This window comes from Bactrocera neohumeralis, chromosome 5, assembly GCF_024586455.1.
Source record: "Bactrocera neohumeralis isolate Rockhampton chromosome 5, APGP_CSIRO_Bneo_wtdbg2-racon-allhic-juicebox.fasta_v2, whole genome shotgun sequence".
Lineage (NCBI taxonomy): Eukaryota > Metazoa > Arthropoda > Insecta > Diptera > Tephritidae > Bactrocera > Bactrocera neohumeralis.
In genome coordinates this window covers 32,278,256-32,304,235 of record NC_065922.1, presented here as the reverse complement: position 1 = coordinate 32,304,235, position 25,980 = coordinate 32,278,256, and the positions used below count along the sequence as shown (strand labels likewise).

Below are 25,980 nucleotides of genomic sequence, written 5' to 3'. Positions count from 1 at the left end.
ACTTTTCGCAGTTTTTCGCCGAAAAACCAGAAAAGTTTTACACTGAAGGAACAATGTCTCTAGCGGAAAAATGGCAAAAGTGGCCGACCAAAATGATACATATTAGGTTCATTAATGGGGGAGTAAGGTATTTTTTTTTTTTTGCATTTTTTAAATTTTATATTAATGTACAATATCTTAAGATTATTCTGTGAAAATTTGAGAGCAATTAAAGCAAAATTGACGGAGATATAAACTTGTAAGTCTCCGCCCTCCGATTTGATTGTGAGCGTCTGTGAAACTTTAACGCGTTTTTCCCACAACTCACGTTTTCAAAGTCGATGCCCCTCATAACTTCAAAACTACTGCACCGATCCTTTTGAAATTTTAAACACTATTTCTGTACATATTTTACGAGGTAACGATGGAGAGTTTTTTTGTGCTCATAAATTTGATTTCACAATAACAACTTAGCCGATTTTTTCCCAAAAAATTGTGTTTTTCACTTCAAAGTCTTCGAAAAAATTCAAAAATTGGAATTTAAAAAAAACCTTACAGCGTTACCTGGGGAAAACTATTATCTAACGAATGAACTTTAATTTTTTGATTTCGGATGATCCAGCAACGAGTTATGAGGGGCACCGCAATTCAACTTTTGTTTCGTATTTTTTAATATTTCTTTGTAAAAAATTGATAAGACATTTTTCGAATGTCATACTTCAATGTGCCATTGGTTGGATAAATAAATTTTAACTGTGTCGTCAGGAAAAAAATCACAAAAACATGGCTTTTTTCGTATGATTTGACCTTACCCCCTTAAAGTTCATTATAAATAAAAAAAAAAAATAAGTTGAAGATTCATTGGAAATACGAAAACACTTTTTCGACTACCCTTAATATAGCTTTACTATAAAGATAAGAGTTCGCCATTATGTTTTAAAAATTATTTCGTGCAAGTGGTTGTCGGCACTCGAATAAATACCAGCCGAGCAGTCCAATTCTCGACCACTTTTTACAGCAAATGGGGCCGTATGCCAATCAAGGTGCCAATCTTTCGAGTTTATCTGCGTAGACAAGCGATTTCACATATGTATCCATAAAAGAAAACAGCGGTTTAAATCGATTGAACTTGAAAGCCACGTCACAGGCCCACGAAGCGTGATTAAGCGTTCACCAAAAGTTTCTTTCTATCAATTCATTGTTTTGCTGGCTGTATGGCATGTAACGCCATCTTTTTAGAACTAAAAGTCGCGTACATCAACTTTCCCAATTTCAGGCACGAAAAAATTATTAATCATGGCTCTATAGCTTAAAACCGGCTTCATTTTTGAAGAAAAATATAGGCTAATGATTCCCCATAGAGCTAAACAATGGCTTGTTGATTATCATCACTATGAATGCGACAGTTTTGTTTACTAACGCAGCCATTCAACCAGAAGTGAGGTTCATCGCTGAACAACATTTTTTTCCGAAACATTATTTTGATAATAAAATAGCACGATTTGAAATGTTACTCGGAGTTGATGTTGATGACGAAATGGCAAACCAAACTGAGTAAAAAGTGACGTTAGTATCCTAGCACCGTTTAAAGCTTTATGTAGTGTAGCCGACGAACCTATAAACTTCCCCACGATAGTGGATTGGGCAGGGATGTTTTTCTAGTACTCTATCAATAGAATAATATTTTTAGGACTTAAAATTGTACTTTAAGGGAGGAGCCTGCTTTAGAGGCTTAAAAAATTCGATTTTTTTTGAGGAGTTTTTTGGGAAGGAAAGAAATAATTGATTAAATCGAAATTTCTATATGTTTAAACATCATTCATAAATTTTTTGGATACGAAATCTAGTCCTACCTGGTCTTAATGCTACTTTTGTAGGATCTATAGAGCCTGGATAAATCTGTGCTGACTATTGTATCAATTTGGAAAAATTTTACAATAATCTTGGATGGTTTTCAAACAAAGTTGTTTTTTCACAATTTTTGTCTGTTTGATAAATTAATGATAATTAAATTTGTGTACCCAGATTTTCCATCGGTTTATTTTAGAAAAACTAAAAAAAGAAAACACAATTAAAAATTTATAAATACGAACAAATTTTGTATATTACTCATGTCTGCCGATACATATTAAAAACCATTAATAGCCAATATATATGCACAAATTGAGAAAAATCAACGTTTAGCTCCTTAATATCGAATATTAAATTATTATCTAGTTTTGCCTCTAAAAGGCATAGCATAAATTTTAGCTGCTTAGTTAAGTAGCCATTTACCACTTAGCACACGCTACACAGCTTAAATTATCTACACACATACATATGTACAGAGATTGTAAATATAATGCATATGCATATTTAGATAAATTCGCAATATATTTAATAATAATATCACAATCATTATAATCTCATAAACAAGTAAGCTGAGCGGCTAAGTCAAGGCACTTTATGTGCTGACGTCAGCGCAAAAACAAAGAAACAGCAACAAAAATTCGCCAATTCGCTTGCGCAGGTGACTAATTGACCGACCGACTGCTCGTGTTTTATTATAGACTGCATAAACAGTTAGCGAGATAGTAACTGTTACTGCAATAACAGCCTCTCTTCCACTCCGCCACCAACGCTTATCGGCAGGCTTCTGTGCAGTTGTTGCTCAAATACAGATATGTTTGTATGTTTCAATTTCGACTATTTTGCAAAATTCATATGCGTATGTATGTATATTTTCGTGCCGCATAGCACATGCACATGTATTTATCTTGTCTGCATTCTTCTTCATTTAATTCAATTATCTGTAACTCTTGTATGCTGCTAGAAATCATACTAGCTCGTTATTGTGACGTGCATCGCAGCATTTGTTATGGAAATGAGTGCAAAAAATACGTGAATACCCTGTAGCAAATGATATCGTAATTTTAAAAGTTTTGAACATTTTTCTTTTTCTTTTAATTTTTATTTTTGAATTTTTAATTTTGAATTTAGCAAATATTGACAAGGATGAACATGAGCACATCGAACTTTAAACTGCTAATTATTCAAAAAACAAAAACCTTCTGTGGAAGATATTTTCTAGAAATCGGATAGATTATGAATCTGATTGATTATTTGAATCTATACTCTTATTAAGTACTTTTATTGTACTTCTAAGCAATCATTCTCATTTTCGTTCAAAAGGACAGGCAATAAAAAAAACATTTTCGAGTGTTATACTATATAATCAAATTTCACTCGGACTGCCCCCTTTTGAGCCAAAACAAGCATTCCAACGAATAATCCAATTCATACACTTATCACGACGCTCGGCTGGGATGACCTTCAGCAAATGGCTTTTACTGGTTTCAATGCACTCTTGGCTCGTTTCCCAAAGTAGATTTTCCAGTTAGCTGAACGATGACTGTGGATTCGTGTTTGGCCGGAAGTCGCTCCCGATCATGGTAGCACGTCACGGCGCATTATCGTGGTAAAAAATCCCTAAATTTTGCCCTGCCCACAAATACGGTCGTTTATGACGAATTGCTTTACATATATGCCTCAAAACAGCCCAATAGTATTCCTTTTTGACCGTTTGACCCTGTGGAATGAATTAATGATGTACCACACCACAGTATTAAAAATAAAAAGCGATGAGCATCATCTGAATTTTTGATCGACTTTGTCGTGTTTTTTTCGGTTTCGGCACATTTTTGAAGCCCCATTCGCTGGATCGTTGGACTGTTTCGACGTAATTTTTATAAGTCCACTTCTCGTTACCACTAATGATGCGTTTGATTAATACAGGGTTCTCTGCTACGACCTTAAGCATCCCTTCTGCTACCTTTACTCGACACCGTTTTTCTAAAGATTGGGTCTTTTGATACGAGTCTACCATTGACATGATTTTCATACTCAAAATGTATTGAGGTAATTCAAAAAATATGTTGTTATTGTTGTTGTAAACGTTATCTATTCCCCGTTAGGATGGTACGGTTCAAATAAGTTGTTATAGAGGTCATCCAACGGCAGGCCAAGAAAACATGCTGTTTCGACGGGGTCGGACTACAGAAAGAGGAGTTTCCGATGTATAGGGTTAGCTGGGCATGCAAAGAAGTGGTTAGTGTCATATTTTTGATATGTCGTCGTCGATACTGGATAAGTATGAGTTTAACCTGCTTCAGTATCCATAATGAGTCTGCGAAAGGGTCACTCTTGATTCTCGCGGTAACTCGAGCTCTTCATATGCAATGGGTGGCAGTGTGACTCCACGTATACCATTTACTGAGATGGAGTCAGTGAAGGTGTTTAGGTCCATTGTAAGTGGCAGTCAGTGCGTTTTTGAAGTTAATTGTGTCTGAAGACTAGTCGGCGTATTGTCTTGTGTCGTCGTCGTAGTTGAGGAAGGACCTCTTGATGCTCGTAGGAGGACTACAGGACTGATTTCTACGAACACATCCCACCAGAAAACGCTTGGAGAGGAGCTCATTATGCTCCTTAACTCGGAATATGCGGGCCTCACTGTGGAGATGTTCGATAGGAGAAAACAAGAGGCATCCAGTAATAGTCCGAAGTGCAGTGTTCTGACATGTCTGAAGCTTCCTCGTCTGTGTTTCACTGCATCCAGGCGAGCATATTTCTGCGGCGTAGCTAAGGACCACCGACCGATTGTCTTGTATGTTGCCAACAACCTTTCTTTGTCTAATGCTTGCAACTTGAAGATTTTGTTGCGACTCTGTACTTGGGCAATAATCGCGGTCGTGTGAGGAGTGAAGAGCACAGGCTGTCCAATGTCACACCTACAAAAAAGATGTCGAAATACTCTATTATCTCTCTGATTCAAGTAGCGGTTCTCTAACTTTTTCGTTGTTACTGTCATTAACAGATGGTTGGATGACTGGACGATGGTTGTACCATAAAGTCAAAAACTTTTCTTATCGACTCAGTTTGCGTGCGCCATTTAAATGGACTCAATTTGAATAGGTGATATTTTTGGTTTGGAAAAGCTTCTCAAAAAACCCATTAACCTTTCGGGGTTAGCTTAAAACTTGTAGGTCTCTCCATTTGTCGCATAATATCCAGCGGTATGCATTCTAAATAGAAGAAGAGGGCCAAGCATATAACCAATATGTACTTTATGCTTAAATCTACTTAGATATTATTATAGTCGATTAGATCTAAATATACAGCAGAAATTACAAGTTAAATGGGTAATTCATACCTCTTAATTCTCTTTTGAACCCAAATATAGGTAGTCTATCTCTATTGATATCTGCATTTAATTTATAATACCATTTTCTGCAGGGCATTTTCCTCTTCATACTCTCATACATATATGAATGTATGTATAAAAACTGACAACAACAAAAATCAAGCTTTTGTAATAAACGAAAAAAAATATTAAATAGCAACAGCGTCAATTTATGCCCGGTAAACGCCACGTTTAGTTCCATCATTAACGTCATTATTAAGCGCACTCTCTTCACCAGTCACAGCTCGACAGCGGCAGCATCACAATCATTTTTATAAGCAAATACAACAACGACAATAATACGAAGCGTACCCACAATTACCGCATCGGTGCCTGCAATCATCGCTTGTAGTAAAATAGTTGATGGTTGTGTTCCTCATTCCAACGCGACGCCGCCGCCGCCGAAATGAGATGAAAAAATGCGCTGTTGAGGGTCTGAGATGATTTCATCGAGCTTATTTAATTTGCCATGTCTGCGCGTTTGTCATTCTTTAGCATAGCGAAAATTATCATTATTGTATATATTATTATTATCTTTTTTCTGTGGTATTGTTATACCCTTAACAGGGTGTGTTAAGTTTGGGGCGCGAAGTTTGTAAATTCACAAGGAAATGTGCATTAGTCACTGGACTTTTTGAGATATCGAGCTGAAATTTTGCACATGTCCTTTCCTCTCTAAGAAGAGAAGAAATTTGTCTGAAACGTCGATATCGGACCGCTATAGTGTGTAGCTGTCATGCAAACCGACCCATCGAAAACAAGGCCTTATATAGAAAACTTTTTTATTTGACAACATACCTTCGCTAAAACTGAAATAGACTGTTATCCCAGGCAATGCTACTATATTCTAACAAATTGTTCGGATCGGACACCTATAGCATATACCTGCCACACAAAGTAATCAATCAAAATCAGGTTCTTGTATGGAGAACTTTTTTATTTGACGAAATATCTTCATGAGATTTCGCATGGACTATTATTCAAAGCAATTATATTATCTTTGAAGAAAGTGTTCAGATCGGTCCACTATAGCATGTAGCTGCCATACAAATTGACTGATCAAAATCAAGTTGTTGTATGGAAAACTTTTTTATGTGACAAGTTAGCTTCACGAAATTTAACATGCACTTTTATCCAAGGCTGCGCTACAATCTATGAAGAAATTGTTCAGATCGGACTACTATAGCATATACCTGTCATACAAACTAACCGCTCAAAATGAAGATAAAGATCTCTTTGTATCCTTTTGTGCTATAAAAAATGTGCGTGTGTAGGATATTATGGCTTCAGTGCAGTCGAAGTAAAATATTTTGCTTGTTTTTTTTTTTTTTTTTTTTTTTTTTAATATTACTCATTTTTATTTGCGCTTGCATTATTTTTATGTGTTAATTGCGCTATTTTTGCGATTTCGTCGTGCAATCGTGTGTCGATTTAAATTGCTTATGAGTAAATATATTCGTATGTACATATGTATGTGTCAATGTATGTATGTGTCCATCATCAGTTTTGAAATGAAATTCGCAATTTATTTGATTTATTAGCAATAAAAAGTGTCTGTATATATTATATTTCTTATTATAAATATTCCCGCATTACACACGTTCTGCCAAAGTTTCTTTTTGTTTTTGTATACTTTTTACTTTTAATTGCATTGCCTGCGCTTATTTGTTTCCCGTGAGATAAGCATGTGAGTGATAAGCGTCAAGAGTACATTTTTGTTTTACTTTTTTATTTTGTTTTTTCTTCTTAAATAAACTTGCGTATTCATATAATTATAGCCCGGCTTATTATGGGCGTTCCCTTTTTAACATAACTGCAATATTTGCTGCTTTTATTAAGAAATACATACATATGTACATTTGTATGTAAGTTTCACTGCTCACATGACGTTCGCAATGACCTTGCCCTTGTTTGAGTTCATCTTCGCTGTGCAATCGCAGGCGGAAGATATCTTCTCGGCATACGTTTCATATAATACATGACACATACAATCATATATTTATATGTATGGCTGTGGGTGCATGTGTGAAATAAAGTTATACTGCATTATGCGAACTTGAACAAGTTATCCAAAACATACTTACACACATACATATGTATTTACTTGCAGTACAGTAACCTTCAAGTTGCAACTACAAGAATGTCAAAAAATATATATTTACGTATGTACATGTGTACTGATTACATCATTAATATGAAAGCATTCTTAAAATTTAAAGAACTGATTTTATAAATAATAAACTATATAATTTTCTAAGCTAAGAAATTTGATAATATAAAAAGTGTTACAGTGATTTCCATCTAGACGGCAACTTCATAATACCCTCCTCGTAGAAATCCCCCTCCTTATTTGCGAAAAACTCGGACAGCCACTTTTCACAAGCCTCTATTGAGTTCAATGGACAGGAACAAGTGGTAATCACTTGCCGCTATGTCCGGGCTATATGGTGGATAGATAAAACCTCCCATCCGAGCTCCCGTAGCTTCTGAAGAATCATCAACGAAGTGTGTGATCTGGCGTTGTCCTGGTGGAACACTACACCCTTCCGTTGGCCAATTTTGGACGCTTCTGGTCGATCGCCTGCTTCAAGCGGTCCAGTTGTTCGCAGTAGATGGTAGAATTAAGCGTCTGGCCATACGGGAGCAGCGCATAGTGGATGATTCTCTTCCAATCCTACCAAACACACAGCAAAACCTTCCTGGCCGTCAATCCCGGCTTGGACACTGTTTGAGACGATTAACCGGCCTTCGACCATGACCGTTTTTGCTTGATATTGTCGTATGTGATCCATTTTTCGTCGCCAGTCACCCATGTTGTCCAAGTCCATATCCAATTCCGGCCAAAATATTCGGTTATTGAGCGGTAGCGATTCCCATTCATAGTAACGTGCCGGTCTTGATCATCATGGATGAAGTACGATCCAAAGACGCCGTCGGCCCATAAACCGAACCAAACCGTAATTTTTTAGGGATGCAATGGTGACTCATGGAGCACGTGGGGATTGCTGTCTAGCCAATAACGCATATTTTGCTTATAGACGAAGCGATTCAGTCAGAAATGAACCTCATCGCTGAAGATGATTTCCGGATTATTTTCAAGTTGTTGCTCAGCCCAATTCACGAAGATACGACGATTCTGATGGTCAAGCGGCTTCAGTTCTTGTGTCAATTTGATTTTGTAAGGATGTAGGTCAAGATCTTTTAGCAAAATTCGCCACAACGACGTCACAAGGATGCCCAATGCTAGAGAACGACGTGAGAGAAACTGATTTGGGTCTTTCTCAATTAATATGCTCGACACTACGGGCACTTCTTTGTCTCACTGGCGTGGCATTTTGTACTGTGATTGTAGATTAAAATTTTTCTACTAGACGCTCAATTAATGATCTGACAGGATGATTATGACGACCATAAATTATATTATCTTTAAGTTGAGGCCACTGACCGCGAATTTCGATAGTAAATTTAAATAATTTCGACTCATTGTTGGATTGTATATCTTTCCATGATGAAATGACAAACCTTAAGAAGAGAAATGTCAAAAAAGCGGGAAAAAATATGAGCTTTGGTCGATGTTTCGCCTTCTCACGTCAGCTCGCCTTCAAACGCATGCTTTTTAGCTACCCAGAGGATACTAAGACTGGAAGTCGTGAGCTGCTTGAGCCATACGTAAAATAATCGTTTTTGGCCATTCCCAACTGAATGGCGCTCAGAAAACTTTTCTCTCTTGCGTGAACTTTTACACAGGACTCCACTTCAAAAAGCTCTTCTCATATTAAATGACTTCGGAGTACTGCTTTTGTTCAATTTGTTCACTCTCTTATCATTGCCCTATTCAGAATTAATATTTTTCCCATATTCTTCTCTTCTGAACTTTTTCATGAAGAACCTTTCAAAATAAAACAATTGTTAAGAACTAACTATTTTTGCAAATTAGATATTTCAATAATTGTTATAGTGAATATTGCAAAATTTTCGTAAACAAGTATATAATTCAGGCTTCTATTAGAAAATTTTTTGATAAAAGTGTTGCCTACATTTAGGCGATTTGACAGAAAGTTATGTATGTATGTGTAACAATGGAAATATTGACAGTATTGGAAGTATTAATATGTATTAATAACTTCGTTTAGACAAATATAATTGTTTTAAATAAAATGCTGGCTACTTTTAGGCGTTTTGACACAAAATAATTAATTTTCGCTAACATTGTAAGCATTGCCTATATTATTACTTTTTAATATGTAACTCAGCTTTCATTTGGGCAAATAAAAAAATTTTGCCTACATTTAGGCGCTCTAAATAAAAATTATTTTTCCAATAAACTTTAATAACAAAGCATTCTAAAAATTACATTTAAAATAAAAGTTTTTGATCAATCTTTTAAATCAGACCTTGATACAGTTTTGATAAATGCAACCTTCAATGATAAAAATACGACGTAGTTACACGTGTTTTCCACTTACATTTCTACACACATACATAAAGTGTCACTTTATCAGCTCCACTTACTTATTCACACATTAATTTTCCTGTTTAATTTTATATCATTTGTAATTGTAAGCAGCCGCCTGAGAATTGATTGCAGGAAACACTTTCACACGCCAACTAAAATCGACACACGCACACACACACGCATGCATATAAGTGCATACTCACTTACACTTATTACAATGCCAGCCTTTGAGCGCACTTCAAGCTCAAACAAGTAGCTGATATATCCGTCGGCATTGTCATAACTTAAATAAACTTTTTCACAAAAGCAACACTACAAATGAACGAGTGACAAACCTGCAAAGTCACACACACACACACACACACACATACGCATTTGCATTCATGTCAACACATGAAAGTTTTGAGTTTTTCACACAAAGTTTTACAGGCTTTTACAATTTCGATTTAAAAATTTGTGATTTTTTTCGCATTTCATGTTTTGCATTTATTTGTGCACAATATAGTGAGTATGTATGCATGTATATGTGTGTATTTATTTATAAATGCGTACTTACACGCTGCATTCTTGCAGTTGAGTAGTGCAAATCGTTGTCTAAATGTGATTGAAATGTGTAAATCGTCCGGTTGTGGGACCGTGGGCGTCTTATTGTTCGCAGACTTCAGCTGTCAGCGGTTCGTCAGCACTGATGCTTATATGATAAAAGTTGTTAGGCGGCGAGAACAATTGTTCTGGTACTTTTTTATAAAATTTGTGTATAAAAAATCATATAGCATATATCATATGCGGAATGCAGTTCAGTGGTTAAGCAGTTATTTTTAATAATGGAAACCAAAATTATAATAATATAAAAAAAAATTATATAAAAAAATAATTAAATTAATTAAATATGTAAATTTATGCTTTTGTATACACATTCATTCACATATGCCTTGCAAATAACGGTAAATATAATTTGTAATCTAATTTTCTGTTTATTTAAGGCAAATTAGCGCGCGCATGCGCAGTTATTAAACTTGGCGTGCATCCATACACACGCTTATAGACATAAATCGCTGTTTTGTAATTACTGTTTTTGACTGTTGTGTTTTTATTGCCGCCGAAATATAAAAAAAAAACTTGCAAACACACATATTCATTGGTATATTTCTGGTAATTTTTACTTCAAAAATAATGTTTATTAGCACGTTCCCTGTAAATTGCCTCGCCAATTTGTTGCGCTATAAGTTTTATAATGCAGTGCGGTGTATGGCCACACATGTGCATAAGGGTGGTCCTAAAGTATAATAAAAATACTGTTACATAAGGTTTTTTAAGCTTCGATACTAGTAGAGTCGAACATGTCATATACAATTTTTCCGCCATTTGATATGATTCGACCGTGTCGGGTAAGATCTGAAGATTATTTAATTTATGTATAAAAAAATTAACTATTGGAACTATTAAATAATTACCAAAAAGTTACTAAAAAAATCAGCACTCGGTTTTTATATCGAAAAAGCACTTGTTTGAATTTTTTAGAACCACCCTAATATACAAAATCCGTACCGACATAATTGGAGATCTCACGTACAAAATTTTTATTTCGATAAACTCACTCGGTTTGGTATTTTTGGGACCGCCTTAATGTAGGTGCACACATACATATGTATGTATGGGTGTACATAATTTCGCAAAAAAAAAAAATTGTTTAACATACGAAATCGTCAGTACTAAAATAGTAGAAGACATTTCGCTCAAAACTTTTATCGAAAAACACGCTTCAGTTTGGTTTTTTTAGGATCACCTTAATATGCAAAATCTAGCCTCGGAGATATTACGTACAACATTTTTTTTCCAAAAAACCCCTTTGATTTGATTTTGGTACTACCCTAATATGACTACTTACATTTGGATATTCATAATTTCGCAAAAAAATAACTATTTTTTTATCCAAAAAACAACTCGATTTAGTTTTTTTTGGGCCACCCTAATATATACATATGTACATACACCTTCAGTACTGATCAAATCGGAAATACTATATAAATTTTTTTTTTATTTCGGAAAACCCACTTGCTATGAATTTGTTAGGGCCACCCTAATGCTAAACACACATCGGTATACATAATTTCGCTAAATTTAAACAATTTTTATTTAATAGATACTGAAATAGTCGAAGAAAACTTGTATTCCATAAAATACTCGCTTTGGGTGTTCTAGCACTACCCTAATATACAAACTCTGTACTGATACAATCGGAGATATAGAGTAAAAAATTTGTATCCCTAAAAACCATTCAGTTTGAATTTCTTAGAATTACCCTAATGCTCAAACACTCATAAAGGTATGCATAATTTCATTTGATCCCCGCTTATTGTTCCTCTTTACATTTCTTTAAACATTAATATTCATGAATACATACTTACATGCATACATACATTAGATGCTATCATCGCAATTGTGCGCACGCGCGCACACATAATTTTGTAATTAAGCGCGGGTGGAATACCAGCGTGACCAAAGCGCCAAAGCACACACCACACATATGGCACTACACTCACCATTTCCACATTTCACCTACCCGCACTGTGGGCGCCTCTAGTCCCACTGCACGCTAAGCGATTATTATGCCGAAGTGTGTATATAGGCCAAAGAGGCAAGCGGTCTATGCGCGCTGTCTGGGCGTCTGTCGGGTTGACTTGTGCCTGGCGTTTGCTATGGTTCGCTTACAAACTGCCTTCGACACTTTAGCATTTTGGCAGTGGTGTTGCTTCATCAAATCGTGATTTATGAATTCATCAATTTTGCAATTTTTACGTGCAAAGCGCTTTTTATGGTGTCAGTATGTATGCCCCTATGTATGTAGATATACATATGTATGTATTTATGTTCATTTGTGTTTTGTGCAGCCCACTCTTCGCTGCTGCTTCCTTCTATATATTGCGAAACCTTTTGAAAATGCACAGAGAAAGCGTATCCACTTAGTGATTTTTTCTCCTAATCCACTTTCATTTAATGAGATTACTTCTTTCTTTTGTTAAGAAAAGACAAAAATAATAGTGAACTTCTTTAATTTGAGCATGAATTCGACATAACACCACATTAACGATCACCGAAGCCGAAGTTGTTAACTCGAGTTATTTTGCGCCAATTGAATGTATAAAAGTATATGCAGTTACAGTTTCACTCAGTGCACAGAAAAAATCGTATGGAGTCATGTCATAACTTTGTATATTTGATTTGCTTACATAGCTCAGCTGCTCTTTTTGTGTGCTTATGTCGTGCCTTTAGTATGATTTTTTCGAGCAGGTCAGACATCACAAGCATTGGAAGTTTGGTCAAATATCTAAATGAAATTGTAAGACTCAGTGAAATTCCCAGTATTCTGGGAAAATGTATGGTGTTGGGGTAGACTCTCAACCATACAGCCACTGTGGTTGTGTGCTGTTTAGACAAGCTAGTTGGTAAATTTTGACACAATTTTTCCAGTGTGGTCGGCCTTAGCTTACCAACAGGGACCGATATTGGTTTCAAAATGGTCTCTCGGAGCTAGTTTATCACCTCAGTAACTTGACGTAGCCATTAAAATGTGGTATAACAGAGTCTATTCAAATGCCTAATTAACCGGTCCATTTTTTATATGATTCAATCATAAAAATTCATCCTGATAAAGTAATAATTTCACTTTTCCCGGACTTCAGGGAGCCTAGAAAATAATTACGCACAAATAGTGTCTTCATATAAAAATGTTCGAAATCGCTTTGGATAGGCGTGAAATCACATCTCACATGACCTACTCAACCAATTTCAATCAAATTCGCTACATAACATTACCTTGATGATCCTATATTGTATTGTGAAAATGGGCGCAATCGAACTAAAACCACGGATACTCTCCATGTAGCACAAGTTTAAACTCCATTGAATTCTTTCACTTACCAGTAGTACATAAATCAAGAACCAATGATTATGTTAGCTGGAGTCTAAAAATTGTCGAAATCGGACCATAACTGTTCAAGCTCACACATACCGAATATGTTGGTCCCTGTGTGTATGGCTGACTTTGTGCCGAAAATATCAGTGACATATGTCCTTGAAGACCTCCACTCTGTTGAAGAGATCAGGTGGAGAAGGACCTGGCTGCACATGGTATCTCGAATTGGCGCCAAATTGTTGAAAGAAGAAACGATTGGCGCGCTGTTGTTAAAACGGCTATAACCGCGTAAGCGGTGCCTACGCCATTAAATAAGAAGAAGAAAATGTCATTGAAATTCGGGGACAATGTTTCCTTGATAATAATATACCTTGTGTCAAAATTGGGTTAAAATGGGTCAATACTTTTCTTATCCCCCATATTTCTAATATACAATTTTCAAGTTGCAAGTATGAAATGTTCAGTTACACCCGAACTTAGCCCTTCCTTACTTATTGCAAATAAATTTTAACGTTTTTTTAAAAACGTTATGTTGTAAGCTTTTCACAAAGGATTATACTTAACAGTCTGGTTATAAAAAAGACTCTCTACCGAAAGAAGAAGTCTTGGAAGAACTTAACTCACATTGGCTGTTAACGATACATTGAGAAAACGGCCCTAAGTGTGATACCTGCCACGCTGAGGTATCAGCCATTTAACCTAACCTAACGGTGTAAGCCTTTGGCTGGTAATTTGTCAAAGTGTAGCGATCGTAAACGTCAAACACATGTATTTGCTTTGACAGTTGGCTTGTCAGTCGTAGATCTGAAAAGAATATAGACATGATCTATTCTTTTTGGATGGAATAAATAAGACTATTAGGCTCTTTCACTTTACATAAATACATTGATATATGTATTTTGACCTAGAAAATTTTACTTTAAGAGAAGAAATTCATCAAAGGTTTTTTGTTCTAGATAGATTGTTCCATAATAGATATAAGAATTTAAATTTTTGAAAAAGCAATACTAATTTTTTTCTAAGTAAAACTTTGAAGATTTAATTATAGCACGCAAAAATTTGTTTCCAGTATTGGTACCACTGCCTGGACTGTTTTCGATATTTAGTGTATCAATTATGTATATCTTGCGGTATTTCGATGTGACCTATAGGCTAGAGGCAAAAAACGGAGCTCTAGTTTCTACTAAAACTAAAATTAAATATTTTATTTATTTTTATGGATATTTTTTCTAAATAATTAAATTCCTGCTAAATCGCTTAGTTTTGATGCTATTTAATAGAATTTGGAGATTTACCGAACATTTTCTGTTAAAGTGATTATATTTGTTTGCCGCGGCAGCCTTAATGACATCACAAACAGAGGTGTAGATATAATCCGAGAACGTTCAGCTCAATTTTAATTTATTATATCAGGGTTTATCACACAGTTTTACAAGGTGTGTTCCAAAGTAAACAGGACTTTTTGAATCTAGCGGCCCTGGTGGCGCCATCTATATGTCGACTGATGCGTTTGAATCTGCTATCTCTATCGATAGTCCAGTGAGAACGTCATGACATTTCATCAATTGGAAGTGAAGTTATTGCGTTTTAAGCGTCAGTATGTTTGCATTATCGGTGCGAAAATGAGTTTCGAACAAAGAGCCGAAATTAAATTTTGTTTTAAAATTGGTAAAACTTTTACCGAACGTTTCAATTGATGAGGCAAGTTTATGGCGATGATTGCCTATCTCGTAGCAGAGTGCACGAGTGGTTTCAACATTTTCAAAGTGGTCGTGAGGACATAAATGACGATCAACATGTGGGCCAATCAAAATCCGTGATCACCGGAAATTCCATCGAAACTGTGCTTGAATTCATCAAAATCAGCCGAAATAATCATTGAAATTCATGGAAATGGAACTGAACATCTCCAAAACATCGATTTATCGCATTTTGACCCAACATTTGGGCTTACGAAATTGACTGACGACCAAAAATTGCTTAGAATCCAACATTCGAAGGACATCATTGTGACCGATTATTTGACCAAAAATCACATTTTAACCATTAACCACTCCCCGTTTTCTTCCTTTTCGGAAAAATGCATTTATCCATGAATGGAAAGCGTTATGCAGACGTAGAGGCCATTCAAAAAGCTTGCACCGGCATACTGGCAGCCATACCGGCCACCAAGCTAAAACACTTGTTCGACATGCTTTTGGATCGTGCAAAAAGCTGTATTGAAGGAGAAGGAGACTATTTTGAATAAAAAAATTGATCTTGCCGAAAAAACCATTTGTTCTGTTTTTTTTTTAAGTCCTGTTTACTTTGGAACGCACCATGTAATGTCAAAAATTTTTCTGGCGTAGAATCTTTATTTGTTAGTCGTAGTAGCCCTCATGATTTCCTTAAAACTCAATATCTTTATTAGAACACTACGAAGCCTTAGCCTACAAAGTTGCCTTACCCTCAGAGAGCATTCGGCTTGATGTTGATCGACTACAGCAGCGCTGACACCTCTTCTTTTCGATGGTAAATGTTTATTTGGTTTACTATGTTGCTTTAAGAAATCGAGCTATATTTTTTATTATTACTTTGTGCTGTACAATTGTTATATTACTTTCTGTCATCAAATAATTATTTGGTGATGTCATTATGTTTTCTTATTTGTTGCCAAAAGTATCCGCGCTGTCACGTGAACTCTGTTCTATGTTTAATTTTCAAACGTTCACGCTTATCGGTGACTAAGCGATGGAATTCACCCAATTAATATGCAAATTTATGGACCATTCCTCATACATACATACCACCGAATGCATGGGTTATATGTGTTCTGGTTTTGTGGGTGGATCACAGTTGCTGTACACTCCTCGGTTGTATCATAATTATGCGGTTATCCCTGATGGTATTTACTTGTGCAAACATTGTTTTTTGCTGTTTTTGTATTTTTATTATGTGTTAATAACATTATTGTTGTGCTATTGGTGGTTTGTATGTATGTTTGTAATTATATAATGCATATTTAGAAATTGTTGTTATTTTACAGTAGCCGCATGCGATTCTATACTTAAGCTTGTCTGTCTGGACACATGCTTTTTTTCCACGTTTCTTTTTTTTCTGATTTTTGCATACACACATACACACAAATAAGTCCATATCTGTTACCCGTCGTCATCCTTCTACGACGCCCTTCCTTGCATGCCTCTGCCTCGCGCTTGACTCACTGCTGCCAAACCGTTGCGTCCATTTATGCCTTCGCACTTACACATTCATCTGTCTATCCGCAGTTGGGCACTTAAATAGATATTTTGCTTGCTTTTTTGGTTGTGATTATCACTATTTTTTATTCATATTGCGGTTGTAGTTGTTGTTACTGTGCTTTCTATTCATATTTCATTGCGGCTATAAACAAGCGCTTTTATGTTTCGCAAGCGAATTTATCTTCGTTGCTGTTGTTGTTGCTGTTTTTTTAATTCAATTCTCTGTGCGTGTGTTTTTTTCTGCTTGAAAAGGCCCACTTGTAGTTGCCACTGTTTTCAAGTACTTGCACTGCCCGCAAAAGTTTCACCCTCGCATATTTGTTGTTGCTGTTTTTTTTTAATTTCTGCATACATTATTTTTCATTTCCCACATTTTATTCATTTTATTCATTATTTATTAATTTAGTAATATTTTCTGCGGTTTTATTATATCCATAGCTTCTTCAGCTTTTCATGTATCAATTCCTTGTTCGCCATTCTAGTGTCTACGCCAGCTTTGATGCGCTGCTTTTGCTACTTTTTTTTGTGTGAATATATGGTATGTGTGTGTGTGTGTGTGTGTGTGCGTTTGTCTGTCTTGTCATTTAGCAATGCCTATGATTGATGCGGTGATACTAAAGTTGTAAAGCGTGTTCATTTCTACATTTACATGCACGTACATATATGTACATATGTATAAGTAGATGCCAATACATACATATATACTACACTTGTAGACTCATAGTTGATTTTCGATTGCTTCTTCCACGAGGATAGCTTGATAAGTCGGTTAGAGTATACTTTCAACTGAAAAGTATTTCCAAAGATTCTGAAGATCCTGAATACTAATCGAATTTTCTTCTTTTTCTGAAGATCCTGAATAAATAATCGACTTTTAAAATGCTTATTTCATTAATTATTATTCGTAGCTAACGTGAGTCTTCGAACTATTTCCTCACCTCTGAAACTGAAAAATATAGTAATAGCATCACTGCTATGGCAGGTTTTTCATTTGTGCTTTCCCTCAAGAGTTAGGTGAACTATGGTAGACCTATCAAAAGCTGGAGGAGTTATAACTGAACACTGTCCAATCGGCATAAATTTTTACCAGAAATCTATAGCTAAACGTTTCCTACTCGAATGTCCCGCCCTTGAAAAATCAAGGCAAAAACACCACTTTTAGAAATCCAGATGAAATACCGAAAAAAGCAAAGCACCTAAGGAGATTTGTGATAGGTTAAAGACGATTTGTCGAGAGGTAATATATGTACTACTAAATGAGTTTTTATCTGGCTTCACAAAGGTTTGTAAAGATCAGTGTGAAATCTCAAACCAAACCTAAGCTAAATGGCTTATAGCTCTAAAAAAGATTATGCTAATACAGCGTTCTATGTTCTCAAGACAATCACTTTGAATAATATTGCTTATAACCTCAATAGTGGATTCTGCTGTTTTCTACATTCTAATACAGAAAACTTAATTTTTCTTTTATCTTCGGTGTAAATAATTGTTCCAGGTCCGGTCTAAAGGCTAAATAAATTTATCCGGACTACAGTTGTAATAGGTGGACAGAAGAATTATTTGCCTTTCGATGAAAACACATATTTTCTAACAAAATTCAATTCCATTGCTCGTTAAAGGGGTCATACATTTCGAGGTTCTCTAATTTTTTTAAAGAAAAAACACAGAAACATCCAATTTAATGAGGGCTGTTTATTTTCATTCGAAAGAATATTCTTTGACATTTATTTTTTGAAGATTATCTCTTTCAAATGTTGGCCTCGGCTACGCCTCAGGTAATCCATCCCTTAACTCCGATTTTCGATGACCTGTTCGAGCATTTCGATTAGTAACTGGCGAATGAAACGCGTGACCGCATAGACAGGAAATAGCCAATTGTGTGATATCACACGATCTTGATGGCCAATCGACCGGCCCAAAACGTGAAATTATCCGATATACCGAAGTGTTTTCTCAATAAGTCCATTGATTGATGCAATGTGTGGGAAGTGACGCCGTCTTGTTGAAACCAAATGTCGACGAGATCACGAGCTTTAATTTCAGACATCAAATAGTCAAACCGTTGCTCTTGAATCTCTTCAGATTGTTCTTCGTTCCAAATCCGGCAATTTTGCGCTTGCTTACATACGCACTGAGCCAGATATGGGCCTAATTGCTGAATAAAATTTGATTCGAAAACGTCGGATCTTCTTGGAACTTTTCAAGAGCCCATAGAGCGAACGACAATTAAGATCTCGACGTAAAATGCGCCAAGTCAGTCCAAGTTGCTGCCAACGGCGCTGAATCAATTGTCTTCTCGAAACGCGCGAAGCACATTCCTTGCAGAACGTAAATCTTCGTATTAAAGTTGAACGACTTGTAAACGTCCTTCAGGCCTAAGTCTTTCCATGATGAAATCCTAAACAATAACATGATAGTTTGACACGACTCACATGTGATCTGTCAAAGAAAGGCTATTGAAAAAAGTACCTCTACTTGCATCACCCGTTATTAGTGATTGAAAGTGATATTCCATTGAAATGAGAATCCAATCTAAGAAAGATGAGTTGAGGCTTCTCCAAGTAAGATTTGTTAACATTGCCTTGATTAAAATAGATTACTTGGATTTTGATGCAATTTTACCATCGTTTTCGTTATTCGTATTTTCATTGTTTTTGTGACTTGAATATGAACTTTAAAAGCAGCTACTATGCCCAGATCTTTCTCTTATCCAAAGTTTCATAAGCAATATTTCTAACACGTTCCTCTTATATATTTAGGGTTTCAGCTATCTCGATATCATTTTATAGTTTTTCGAAAATATTTTTCGGATTTTTATGCTTTTGTTCATTAAACCTCTGTAGAGATCCGCTGGGATTATCGTTTTCGGTGTACGAAATATCAGTAGCATACTGAAAAAAGTCAATAACTGCTTCTTCTGGCGCAGGGCCCATAGTTAATAGCTCGATAGTTTTACATACTTGTTTTTTGAAACTTAGGTGAAACTTCCAAGCATATGGATTGAATTCCAATGGAGTCCTCTACAGAAAGAATATGATTTTTTAGACTACCTATTTCATAATAGGCACTACTTTAAGGCCAAAAATTGATTTTGCTTGAAAATAATGTCCCTTTTTGTGCTCTCATATCGAGTAAAAATTAATAAATAAACTACTGTATTTAAGGTAGTAATCACCGTTATATGAGGAACATAAAATTAATTAAACTGACGCCTTGCTTTGATTGAATTTCTACAAAAATCAAAGTAAGCGATTGTGAACTGACTAATGTTCTGACTGTACGGCAATGCTATTGTAAATGGTGGATGGCGACACTAGGTCTTTTGCCCAAAACTATGCTTCAATCTGCTCGTTCATATCACAGAATTTAACGAGGATAACATCACACAACTTTTTTAGGAGACCTTAATCCTTGGTACAAGCAAAGGCTGGTGCAATGCCACAGGTGTTCCGTTAATCATAACCATTCAAATTTAAACTCTCTTTCAGGAAGAGAAGTTTTCCATATCAAATTATAAAGAGGTTAGAAAGATATTCTAAAAAAAATAGTGAAGTATTTATCACAACGCCCTCGTATTTACGTGGCATGTGCCTCAGCAACAAACACGCACACACATACGCACGAAATGTAACAGCAGCATACACTTGACAAAATCGCACAGTGGGCCGAAATCACATGTGTTTTGTGTGGGCTGATATCAAATTCGTGTTTATCTCGTATTTGCATACACAAAAATTGACTTATGAGCTCCCTTGCAAGTGTGCGTGTGTATGTGAATGCCGGCGGTTGATCTTCGTTGCCAGCGACTGTGGTACAGTAAATGTGTATGGTTGTGTGTGCATTTTTGCCTTTTATGGTAATATGTTAATCGTCTCTTTGCAAATAAATTAAAAAACGAAAAAAATAACTACAAAAATGTTGTAAAGTGAGATCGCTTTGTGATCGATGTTGAAATTGTATGAGTATGCATGAATTATATTATATATGTATGCACAATAAAAGCCATAAAATATTTAATTTCATTGCGATGCCGAGTGTGAGAACGACTGACTATGTTGTGAATGATAAAGAATTGTGGTTTAATAGATGACGCATAATTCGCTTAAATGGGGCCTTAGGGTGGTAATCAATCATTGATGTTGTTAAAAGTCGCCATCTCATGCCATGGTAGGCTCTGCTTTGAAACTCCTAAAAAAAGTTGGAAAAAAAAAGTTTTATGTGTACCTTTATGGATTAGATGATTAGATAAGTGGGGATTACCAGACATCTGATTTGGTTACAGTTGACATCATTGTTGGTATATCTTTCACTAATTCTTATTACCTAACAAAGTAGCTTAAAGTTCGTAAGTCGCTCAAATCGTGCTTAATGCTTAGTGCAAACATTGACAGCTATTTTCAAAATGTAAGCTTCAAGATTTTTATAACAGACCAAGGTGATAATTTTTGAAAGCAAGAAAAAAGTCATAGTAGGATGAAACCCATTGGAAGCGAAAGATAAAATATCAAAAATCAAAGGAAAAATTATTTAACAGGCGATCTGTGGTCAGGAAGCGGAAGAGAAAGGTTGAATTTTCCTGTTGAATTGAAAACAGTTTATTGCAATTTCGACCGCGATTATCGCCAAGGTACAGAGCCGCAACAAAATCCTTAAGTCGCCAGCCGGCAGCACATGAGAAAAGGACAAAGAAACGTTGTTGGCCAACTTACAAGGCAATCGGGCGGCCGGTCCGTAACTACGTCGCACCAATGTGGTCGCCTGGATGCAGTGAAACGCAGACCAGGAAGCTTCAGACCTGTCAGAATACTGAACTCCGGATTACGACGGGATGCCTCTTGATGTCTTGATGTATGCTCCTAGTTAAGAAGCATAATTAATTTCGCAGAAATCATCCTTGAAGAACATCAAGGGGTCATTCCCCAACTACGTCGACGACATCAGACAATACGTGGAACAAATTTTGGACGCAACAAGCTTCCGGCAAGCACCGACCACCATTCGCAGTGGAGCCATCACCACTTTCACCGACTCCCTTCCAGTGAATGGCGTACTTGGAGTCAAACCACCACCCATTGCAGACGAAGAGCTCGAGTTGCCGCGAGAAACGAGACGGACCCTTGCGCAGCTTTGTTCTGGATACTGTTGCAGGTTAAGCTCCTACTTATCCAGAATAGACCCCGACAAATCCAGTATATGTATGTCCTGCGTGGAATGAGTCTCCGCAAGACACTGGCCACCTCTTTGCATGTCCCATCAACCCCATTCATCTGATACCCCTCTCCATTTGGTCCGATCCCGTCGAAACAGCACGTTTTTTGGGCCTTCCGTTGGATGTCGTCGACGAAAACTTAGCTAATCTTTACCGGGGACTAGGTACTCGCTAAACAACAAGCACTACAGCGTAATCATTCTGAAATCGAAGGACTTTTATGTTATGGGCTTTGTTTTTTGTCCTAAAAACAATTGTTTATGCCTTTGTCACGATCAGCATTATACAGATGAAACGCATGAAAAAATCATTTTGCCAGATAAAAATATTTTTCGAAATGGCAAGTAAGTTTCGAAAATTATACGTTTCGTTCTCTTCGAATATGTTAATTTGGGCAGAAGAGAGTCGAACCTTTTCTCACAATAATAACCGTCATCGATTCGCCATTTCTTCGCTCGCTATCTCTAGGCCAATCGTGGGCAGCTAGTACTAAAAATCTTTACCGTTACGAAATTCTAAAGAGAATATAAACCTCAACATTTGAACCAACCATAAGGTGTATTTCCACTTTATATTTAACTGCTGTCCTCCAACAAATTTTGCTCGTCAACCGTCGCCCCACTGTGTATCGGTGCTTCAAAACAACTTAACGCAACCGCAGTTATTGCAGCCACTTACTTACGCTGACAATTACGTCTAATAACATTATTGTGCTCTTATATGCATACATTTACCTATCGACGTAAGTTCGTATATGTAAATGTGTGTGCCTGTGTTTGTTGAAAATCGCGTCGTGATACTGATTTATTTGTGCCATACCCGTTTATAGCATTGTTAAGCGCATTGTTGTTATTATTATTATTGTATTATTACCGAGTACAAGTACACACTACTTAGTTACGTTTTTGCCATTACAACTACACACTGTTATTAATTTGTTGTTATTTTGAGCGCTCTGTGTACAAGCATTCTTGTGGTGTAGGCGAGTATTCACTTATGTATTTTGTACATATGTGTGTGTGCGTATGTGTGCAAAGTTGTGTGGTAACAATGAAATGCTAAGGCAACGGTAATAGTAGTACCCCGAAAGCGCCTTAGAGTCGCTACCCACCGCCCGTCTGCACCTGTATTGGGCGCATTGTTGCTGTGGGGTGTTGTTGGGTTATATAGTAGACATATACATATGTGGTGGTTCATGCCTTCTACAGTTTTTTTTTATACCCTGAACAGGGTATATTAAGTTTGCCATGAAGTTAGTTATACCCAGAAGGACCGTATATACTGTACAGTATACCTGGACATAAATGTTCAGTGTGATGAGCTGAGTGTATTTAGCAACGAAATAGACCTTCAGTTTTTGAGATATTGATCTGAAATTATGCACACGTTCTTTTCTCTCCAAGCAGCTACTAATTTGTCGGACCACTATAGCATTTATGTAGTATCTCCCATAAGCTGACCAAACCAAATAAAGTCCTTGTATGGAAAACTTGTTTACTTGACGAGATATCTTCACGAAATTTTGCATAGAGTATTATCAAATCCAATGCTACAACAACAATAACAAATTGTTCAGATCGAACCACTATAGCATATAGCTGTCATATAAACGACCGATTCAAATAAAGTCCTTGTATGGAAAACTTGTTTACTTGACGAGATATCTTCACGAAATTTTGCATGAATTATTATCCTAGGCAATGCTACAATATCCAAACAAATGGTTCAGATCGAACGACTATAGCATATAGCTGCTATATGAACGGCTGATCAAAATTAAGTCCTTGTATGGAAAACTTTTCTACTTGAGGAGATATCTTCACGAAATTTGGCATAGATTTTGGTCCAAGTCAACGGTACAATCTTCAAATAATCGTTCAGATCTCAACACCATCGTACCTACAGATCTAGCTGCCATACAAACTGAACGATCAAAACCAAGTTCTTTACTATTTTATTTGTGCAGGGTATTATAGCTTCAGTGCCACCGAAGTTAATGTGTTTTCTTGTTTTTTGTTGTTGTTGCTGTTATTATTGTCCGTACATTTGTAGCCAGCTGAGTGACAGTGATGGTTGTGACGATAGTGACTGATGTGATGGGTCGGTGGTGGCTAGTAAACCAGCATTTTCATAAACCTACTTACATACATAGTCATTCGGAAGCTTCACACTATGCATTTGCATGTGTGATAAACACACAAACAACTGTTTGTATGTAGGTCTGCTGTTCGGTGCGCGATTATGCGCACAATTGGTTATTAGGGCGACGACGACGACGGTAAAGCTCTATGTGACATTTTTGCTCCACTCGCACTCGCCAAAAGTAATACAAAGTCGTTCAGTTCAGTTTAGTTAGTGTTGTGTAGTCGAGGTGCCAACCGAAAGCCAACTAACCGACCAACCCAAACGACTAACCACGCGCATCCACGTCGCCGCTCATTTGGACCTATCTTCTAGGTTAGTACGCAGACGGCACGCGTAAGCCTATGCACCGGCATCGCTGACATTGTGCAACGAAAAAGGCAAAAAAACAAAACTTAAACGCATAAATAATAATTATAATAATATAATGTAGTGTAGTGTAGTGTGTAGACCCACTGGCGAATCTCTGTCTCGGCCTCCGCCATAGGTGCGCACATTTGCACGGTCGCGAGAAGCGTGTGCGTAGACACAGGCAAGCTTTAATCCAAATCACGCTTGAGCTTTCGCAGTGTGTGCTTCAGTACTTCAGTTGTCGTTACGTGTACTGGTGCATTTGCTAGCTGTCGTCGTCGTCGTCCTACCTGTCGCACGCAATCGCGCGCACCGTTGTGGCATGCAACAGCGAGCCGAGCCGCGCTGAGCCGCGCCGCGTCAGTCTAGTCTAGTCAGGCGTGCGAGCAACACTCGGCTCGAACAAAGTCGAGTTGGCCGTTGAAGTGGCTGTGCTTAAATAAATTTATTTTTGTTTTTTTTTTTTGAAGTGAAAAAAAGTCAACTAAAGCAGCAGTGTAGTGAAATAACACGCAAGCGAAATATAAATTGCGTAGAAAACCCAAAAAAGTTCAAACAAATCTCGCAATAATTGTCTAAAATCTGCACTCTAACCGAAAATAACTGTCAGTTTATGCTAATTTTGCAGCTAAAAAGTGTTTGATGTGTGTGCGAAACCAATTTGATTTCAATAAAAGTGTCATAAATCTACAATAGACAACAACAAAGCGCCATAAGAGACAACGCCTCAGCACAAGGCGAGATTTTGTCGCTAAATAAATAATATTACAGTTTTCAAAGTAAGCGACGTGCTAAGCATTAAATACGCGCTCTTGGCAGATCAGCCCCAGCGATCTTAATTATCTTGGTGTGGCCATTTAACCACTTTAGCGACACCAAACCGGCAAACTTTGCAGGCCTCCACAGTCATATGCGATTTTTTCATTGTGCAACAAGCCCGCTTGGCTACTGGTATTGATAACAACAAGCCAACGGTTCACTTTTGCCGCTGTTGCCATTCGCCGCCGATCTATTGCCAGTGATAACGCTACGCACCACTGCGCGGCGTCCTTAATGTCTGCCGTCAACTGATCGCCGTTACATGCGTCTCCAATTGCAATTCTATGCGAGAGTGAGTTTATTTACGTGTAAATCATTGCCTTTTATTATGTACACACTTTTGCTGTTTTGATGTTATCGGTGACGTGTGTTTGTTGTGTGTGATTTAAGCGTGGAGTCTTTTGAATCGCTGGTGGAGTCATAAGTGCGCTTGCTCATGGCTTTTTCGTATGTATTTGTAGACTGTTTGATAAAAGAGTTTAACGCCTTAAACTCACTAAAATATTTTGAAATACTTTTTTATAATTTATAGTAGGATTAATATCCATTATTTCAATATTCATTGTGACAAAAAAGTACCCGGAAATTGTCAATTTTAGTTTGGGGAACAAGAGCAGATCACAAGGAGCCAAATCTATGGTATTCATTGCG

The 25,980-nt window shown here is 36.8% G+C and overlaps 1 protein-coding gene across 3 annotated transcripts in view; it reads left to right on the top strand.

Annotated features, from left to right (window-relative positions):
• The window catches only part of LOC126759514 (serine-rich adhesin for platelets), a 126,506-nt gene that overhangs the window by 58,819 nt on the left and 41,707 nt on the right, over positions 1-25,980 (top strand). Inside the window, exon 1 of one of the 3 annotated variants that reach the window (XM_050474339.1) lies at positions 24,391-25,621. The exons of the other annotated variants lie outside the window; for them this stretch is intronic. Within the exon in view, the coding sequence (XP_050330296.1) occupies positions 25,614-25,621 (8 nt within the window). The 5' untranslated portion in view covers positions 24,391-25,613. Of the gene's footprint in view, positions 1-24,390; positions 25,622-25,980 lie in introns of those variants that run through there. 3 annotated transcript variants of the gene reach the window in all.